The sequence below is a fragment of the Hipposideros armiger genome, unplaced genomic scaffold (genome assembly GCF_001890085.2).
Source record: "Hipposideros armiger isolate ML-2016 unplaced genomic scaffold, ASM189008v1 scaffold_875, whole genome shotgun sequence".
Lineage (NCBI taxonomy): Eukaryota > Metazoa > Chordata > Mammalia > Chiroptera > Hipposideridae > Hipposideros > Hipposideros armiger.
Genome location: NW_017732225.1, coordinates 276,383 through 283,781, shown reverse-complemented (window position 1 = coordinate 283,781; position 7,399 = coordinate 276,383). Strand labels below are relative to the sequence as shown.

The 7,399-nt window shown below is 56.1% G+C and overlaps 1 protein-coding gene across 6 annotated transcripts in view; it reads right to left on the bottom strand.

Moving 5' to 3' along the window:
- Positions 1 to 211: 211 nt before the first annotated feature.
- NYAP1 (neuronal tyrosine phosphorylated phosphoinositide-3-kinase adaptor 1) overlaps positions 212 to 7,399 on the bottom strand; it is a 9,776-nt gene continuing 2,588 nt past the window's right edge. For 4 of the 6 annotated variants that reach the window (XM_019629958.1, XM_019629960.1, XM_019629959.1 and 1 more), the window contains 5 exons: positions 6,431 to 6,786; positions 4,449 to 5,966; positions 3,333 to 3,551; positions 3,010 to 3,119; positions 212 to 2,494 (listed from right to left, as the gene is read on the bottom strand). In XM_019629958.1, coding sequence (XP_019485503.1) covers positions 2,237 to 2,494; positions 3,010 to 3,119; positions 3,333 to 3,551; positions 4,449 to 5,966; positions 6,431 to 6,786 — 2,461 coding nt within the window. In that variant the 3' untranslated portion in view covers positions 212 to 2,236. The remainder of the gene's footprint in view (positions 2,495 to 3,009; positions 3,120 to 3,332; positions 3,552 to 4,448; positions 5,967 to 6,430; positions 6,787 to 7,399) is intronic. The other 2 variants (XM_019629962.1, XM_019629963.1) reach the window with 2 other exon arrangements.

Sequence of the window (7,399 nt, the reverse complement as noted above, 5' to 3'; positions counted from 1 at the left end):
ATGACTGGACTTGGAGCTGAGCTTGCTGCGCTCTCCACAACTAAGATTGAAGGACAACAACTTGGCTGTTACCCTTCCCCAATTCCCCAACACTGTTCCCCTCCCCCAATAAAAATCTTTTAAAATAAATAAATAAATAAATACATTAATTAATTAATTAAATTTAAAAATTAAGAGCTATTCTGTTTATATTTTGCTCTTAACTCTTTATCCACACTCTGTCCTATAGAGCTCAGTCTTGGCCTTGAGTACCATTTCTATGTTGATGACTCCTATTGTCCACAGTCTTATAATTTCTCCCAAATTATCATTTTATCTCTGATTGGGTGTTTCTTAAATTTCAACAATTCTCATACCACTGTAATTTTCGTATTCTGTATACCACCTGTACCATCATTTAATTGCTTAATTTTTTTCTTTAAACCAGCTCATTAAAAATTAGCCTTGTCTTGTGCAATAATATCCATGAAATAACAAGAAGTCTGATGTGTTGACTATAATTTCTCTAATATGAAAATAAACACAAGACTATTAAAGTTTCAAAAAAAGCTCTCCATACTGTTTAAAAACATTTCTTGTATCATCCACCACTTTCTTTGAAATACTGTTCTATCTGATCATAAACCTTTCAATCTAAATATTCACCATTGCTTCCAATTGATCGTCCTCTCAACCCCTTTCCTTGCTCTGTCAAGATGATTATTTCTGCAATCACATGAGCTCCAACCTTGGGCTTCGCAGATGTCCCATTTATTGTCCCTTGCCCTCCATTCTCCCAGACACTCTTTTTATCTTTCTCTCCTTCCAGTATCCCTCTGCATTCCTTCCCCAGGACCAGCATCTTGCTTTAATTTTAAGGCCCATCTTTCTGAACCAGCTTCATCATGCCAACTCTGCATTATTTAAACACACTTCCTATCCCCCTCCTCCATCTTCTACAATGACACTGTGACTTTGGAATTTTCCCTCCTTCTCTGCTTATCCAAATCTTACCTGTATTTTTAGGCTCCCTTTCCAGGAAGCCTTCTTATATGATTCCAGCCCTCTCCCTCTCTTACTCCTGGAGCACTGTGTAGTGTTGGCTCAGGTAGCTCATCTCCCTGGGTAGACTATAGATGTTTGCCGGCAGGCCTCAGTCTGAATATTCCTTCTGCAATGGCGCATTGCCAAACACACATCAGATGCTCCCTAAATGCTCGTTGAGTCACTGCACGGTAGCATTCCTGCTGAAGATTTACCTCAGACTTCACCTGTCCTTGTTACTTGCCACAGCCACTCATCCCTGCCTGCACAACCTTCAACTCTCACAAACCACGGGCCAGAGGGAAATCAAAACAGGTGTTAAGAAAGGCGGAGCACACTGAAATTTAACAAGCCAGTTCTAGGATCGTTAGTCTTTTAATATATTATTCTGAAAAGAAAGGAATTAAAAAAAAGTTCCTGACATCTCTTCTGATTTTTTTAAAATTTAAATAAATACCCTGCCCTCCCCCACCCGCTAAAATTTCCCTTCTTCCCCATCATCCCACCCATACCTGGTGCCAAAGCTAAATAAGATGCCAGGTTCAGAGCAGGCCACTCTCACTACCGGCGACTTGTAAGTACTGTAACTAAGTCTGTGGCCCTAGGCCTCCACTTCCCAGACCAGACCAATCCCTCGCTTTGGGGTGGGCACGGATGGTGGGGCCTTTCGGCATGGGGGAAGAGTGAAAACTTGGTTCCCATTAATTGTCCGACATTCCCCACTCCCTGCTCAGGAGTAAGTCGGAGGGCCCAGAATTGTCCTCCAGACTAAAATAAATAACAAAATAAATACGCCCTCCCCAATTCCCGACTCTATAAAAAGTTTCTCCACCTCTCACTCTCCAGTCCCTCGCCCTCAATAGACCCGCCCTTCCTCCCTAACCCTTCCCACCTCCCCCATGCTGACCTCTGGCATGGCCTTTGCCCTCGCAGGAGGAGGGGTCTACCACACTCAGTGGCGAGAGCTGCGCGACGGCCTCACTCCCAGCCTCAAGCAAACCGTCCTTCTCCCCCAAAATTTTTTTGGGTGCTGCTGGTGCCCCAAGCCCGATAGGCCTGGCAGACTGACTCCCCGTCTCCGGAGATTAGGGAGGAGGGCAGGGGTTCTTCCTGGCGCTCTCACCTGGTCCTTTCAAGGGTCCCTCTTTCAAGGCAAGTCTCCCGGAGGGCCCCGCCCCGTTCCCAAGTCCCGGAGCCCGGCCTCCCGCCCTCCTCAGATGGCTGTGTCCCAGAGGACCGTGTGCTGCCGGCGGCAGGGCGGGGTACCGGACTTGCGGGGCTCGGGCCCCCGCCGCCAGCTAGGGAGGATGGGCATGCTCTCCTGCTTGCAGAGACCCCGGTCGGGACGGTGGCGCGCCTTGATCTCCTTGCACACGCAGCGCTTGCGCTCGATCACCTCCAGCAGCTTGCCGTCGCGCTCGCGGGCCGGCTGAGGCGGCAGGGGCAGCGGCAGCGGCAGCGCAGGGTGGGTCTGTGCCCCTTCCTCCCGCCGCCGGCCCCGACGGGGGGAGAAAGGAAGAAGGGGAATTAAGGACCTCAGAGTGACAGGGCGCTGTTCCCACTGCGAAGACCAGTGCCTTCCCCCAGAAACAAGTCCTCTCTTGCCTCTGTCCGCTCCTCCTGGCTGGGGGCGCTGATGGGAGCAGGAACTCAGCTCTTGCACCCTTTGCCCTGCTGTGTGAGCCCTGATGCCAGGCTGGGCCTGTCTCGCCCTGAGGAAGGCGCGCCTTTAAAAACTGTCTTCCCAGAAGGGAAGCCTTTTTCTAAATGTACAGAAGTGCACTGTATGCCAGTTACAGCCCTGCCTGGCTTGCCCACCCTAAGCAGTCCCTTTCCAAGATCCTCCCCCGACTCCCTCATTCTCTGCCAGTTCCTTATTAGTCTGTGCCAGGCCCTAGCCCGGCCTGTTGCCTATCTTTCCACACGCAGGCCTTCTTCTCTATATACTTCTTCACTAATTAAAACCAACCCCATCTTCCTCCTCACCTGGCTCGGGACATCCCGGGGCTGGCTGCAGGGCCGAGGTGTGTGGAGCGAGGCCTGACGGACTCCAGAGGTGGAGGCGGAGCGCCCCAGGCGGTAGCCTCCTGTGAAGTCTGGGGAGGAACAAGGAATGAAGACCAAAGAGGCTTTCAGGTCCCCCCCATATCCAAGTTCCCTGAGGACAGCCCCTTCCACGTTGCCCCCTGCCTCATCAGAAGAAAGGGGATGGAGATGTGGTATTAGGATGTAGGCCCCAGGACACAGACCCTGGAAGATTCCCCCCAGTCCACCCCATCTGTGTACAGGTGTGGAAGGCAGGGTGTCACCTCCATTTCGGTGGCAGGCTGGGAAGGTCTGGCAGGGTGTGGGCAGCGCTGTGCGGCTCCCTCCTCGGTCCCCTCCATGGTGGATCCTGGCCAGCAGGCCCTCTGCCCCCTGGCTCCTCACTGGGATCCCTGAAGCCATAGGGCCCCTGTCCTCACGCTCCACCTTGCCTGGACCCTCGACATTGCCATTCCAGGCCCGAGCACCATCCTCGACCTCTGCTGAGATGACAAGGAGAGCTCAGTGTCTGTATGGGGGTGAGGGGGTGGCAGGGTTCTTGTTGTCCCCCCAGCTCCACACACTGCAGCATGGGTGGACAAGTAAACTGCCCTTTTGTAGGTCATAGCTGGGAAGGGTGGGACCCTCTTCACACTCCCCAGCACATTCACACACACGAGGAACCCCAGTACTGCCACCTTCCATTGCACCCATTGGTACCATCCCTGGGCTGAGGTTCATAGATATTTGCTGCTTCCAAACCCTTTTCACTGGTCAGAGGGGTCTTCCATAACCCAGCTTTAGCTTCTGAGCCCCTCCAACCCCATATAGGGATAGAATGACCATCCTCAGGAACAGACCAAGGGCACTGTTCTCCAGGATGGGGAGAATCCCAAATCCTGAGCCAAGAAGTGGTGGTGGGGGGGGGGAGCATTGGGGGAAGGGCTGCCTGTGAACTAAGCTCATCTGTGAGTAGGCCTGGCAGAGCATTGCGTTGCCAGGCAACCACAGGGGCCTCCCTCTCCTCTCCCTCCTGTCTGGATGGGTTGCCATGGTAACAGCTGGGCGGCAGCTGTGTTTAGCTCCTAGTGTGTGCACACTCACAAACACATATCCCTGCAGCCCAGCAAAGGGAGGGGCAGGGAGTAGAGCAGGATGGGGCAAGAGGAGGTGGCTGCTCTGGGCCAGATTCTACCCCTCTATCCTACATCTTCCTGCTCCTCTAGCACACACATAGGGACCTCATCCCTTCACTCCACTGCATGCCCCCATCCCTCTGGTCTCCCAAAACTTCTCAGTTCAGGACAATGGGCCATGGCTTCCAAATAACCCCTCCGAGACATCCCCCAAACCACCATGGATATCCCCATCCCTCCTCATCCCCCCCCCCCTTCACTCACTGTCCAGCTCTTTTGCCTTCCTCCCTCCATACAGGACCTTCCTCTGCAGAGCCCAGCCTGCCCCAAATGTCGTGGCACCCATTTCCTCTTCTTCCTCTTCTGGTGTCCCTGCACTGGCGATGACGTGGGCACAGGAGATACTGGCAAAGGCACCCCCATCGGTCCCTTGCTCTTGCAGCTGGATCTTGACCATGGGGGATGGGGTCCCCATTCCACAGCCCTTATTCAGCACCCCCCCAGCCTTGAGGCTCTCATAGGCAGGGGGTCTCTTGAGCCCAGCTGCTGAGGCTGGGTAGGTCCAGAGTGGAGTCAGGGGGCCTGCAGTTGGGTCTGGAAGGCTGTGTGGGGAGGCCAGGCAGCCGCGGTGGTGGAGAACCCCAGCTGCTGCGCCCATGGCCCCAGTGTGGGAGCTGGACTTCCCAGGCACAGGGGACCTTGAGCTGGTGCACAGCATCCCGTGGAGGACTGAGATCTCCTTCTCGGTCTTTGGCTCCCCAGCACCCAGGGGTGGCCCAGCTGGCAGGACGGAGTGCGTGGTCACCTTGACTGCTGAGTACACCATGGTGTAAGACACGGCCTTGTCCTTGGGGGGGCCAGGAAGCAAGGTGGCTGGGGCAGGAGGGGCTGCCGGCGCCCCTGCTGCCTTGGGGCAGATCATGCTGTGGGAGTTGGGGAGCTCCCGCTCCCCCCGGAGCTGGCCAGAGCCCTGGGGTGGCAGCGGTGTTGAGTGGCTCCGGGCACGGCCCGAGGGTCCCAGCAACAGCAGGTTGGCAGCAGGAGGCGGTGGCGGTAGGGGAGGTGTCTCCCGCTCCCGGGCAGGCACTTGGGGAGCTGGGGTGGAGCCCGCTGGCTCCTTGGAGTGGCAGAGGACCGGTAGCCTTGAGACCCCATCACCAGGGGTTCGGGAAGCAGACTTGGCTTGGGGAAAGGCCAGGAGTGGAGGACGGTGCTGGAGGAGGTTGGGGAAGGGCGGGGGGATTTCACAAGGAGTGGTCTTGGTGGGCGTCCCATCCCTCCGGCTAGGGAGGGCTGAGGATGGACGGCGGTGGGTGTGAGGCTGGAGAGCATGAGGCTGATGTGACGAGGAGGTGGCGGTCAGTGGAGAGGTCCCATTGGCCCGGCCTTCCCCTGCCTCCTCAGGCAGGGGATACTTCATCTCCTCATATATGGCCTCACTCTCTTCCGAGTCTGAGTCAACGCCAGCTGGAGGGGCTGGGCCCCCACCCCCAATGGGGGGTCCAGTCAGGCCCCCTCCACTTCGCCCTCCTCCCCTGAAGACATCCCCCACCATCTCGATGTACACTGGCTCTTCTTCCTGGGCACCCACCTCAGGGTCCCCAGTGATGCAGGATCCCCTACTGAGGCGCTGAATGGGCAGGTTCCCCCCTCGAGGAGAGGGGACTGCGGGACAAGACTCATCGAAGGAGACAGAGAGCTGGGTGTTGGGGCTTCGCCTGGGCTTCTGTGGAGGAACCTTCCGGCTGGACTCTCGGCCCTCTGGGGCTGCCTTCTGTAAACCTGGAAAAGATGGGAAAGAAATAAACTGGGATCTTCATTGGGGGAAGGAATGGGGAGACCCTTTCTGAACTCTTGACTCATTTGCAAGGATATATCTGCTTCTTCATTTTGTCCACATCCCTCAACTTACAGCTCCAGTGGGTTTCCTACCCGACCAGCCAGCCTCTGTCCTAATCAACTCAGAATCTGCAACTCCCACCCTAAATTCTCTTCCACCCTCATGTCCCTCCAAGGACATGACACCTCTTTCCAAAGACTGGACTTTTCAGGGAGCTTCCTCTGCCCTTGAATAGTTCATTTCAGGCCCTTCCAAAAAGGAACACCCCCCACCCCCACATTCCCTCTGAGAATGGAACCTTCCACTTGGTTCTTCCCTGAATGAACCCTCCCAGCAGGCCTCCCCAGGCCTTGAATGGATCCTCCTGGCTCCCAGATCCCTCTGGGGAGGGGTGGGGGCATCTCACCTGCTTTCTTGCTAAGAGGCATCTCTGCCCCTGACCCTGCCATGCTGAGCTTGGTGCTGGGGTGTCTCCGGGGCTTGGCTGGGGGTCTTCGGGTGCTGCTGTCCTCGGTGAGACCCCCACCGCCTCCCCCAGGCCCACCCCCCACACTGTCCATGCTGCCCACTGAGTGGCAGGAGAGGGAGCGTGGGGCCATGGCGCTGCGGCAGGGGTGGGGGGTGTGCTCCTGAGAGGCAGGCATTGTCATGAAGCCCATCCTGAGGGAGCGACGCAGCGAGGCAATGTCCCGCACTCGGACCCCAGGCCCCGGGCCAGCCCCAGGCCCCGCTGGGCCTGCGGGAGCCACCTCCTTACTGGAGCTGGGGAGAGAAGGCCAAGATGGAGCAGAGGTCAGGTCTTAGGCCTGGGCCTCCACCTTCACCCCAAGAGGGGTTTGCAACCCTGTGGCCTCCCAGGGAGGAAGAAGAAGGCCTGGGATGGAGATGATGGGCGGAAGCCTGAAGGTCCAGGGCATTGAAGTAGAAGCTTCAGGCAGAATCCCAAGGCTTTCAAAAAGGCAGTGGAGGCAGGGATGAGAGAAGGAGTGAGTATGTGTGCAGGGGAGCATCCCAGAGTTGGCTGATCCCAGCCTGGGTGTATCTGACACACAGCACACAGGTGGACCGCTTCATACATAGCCAGAGAGATGCAAACCCAGGCAGCACAGCTCCGCCTGACTCACACACTTACCATCACAGCTTTGTTCTTTCTTACTCTTATGCTGGCCCACACCTGGCCTCTGGCCTCCCCCATGTCCAGTTACTGCAGCCTATGCTCCACGACACACCGCGCCTCCTCTCCCAGATGCAGGCTGTATCACTGCATCACCAAAGCAGCCTCCCCCAGCTGATCCTTTTTCCTCCTTCTCTTTCTCTTCCTCTCTCTCTCTCTCTCTCTCTCTCTCTCTCTCTCTCTCTCTCTCTCTCTCTCTCT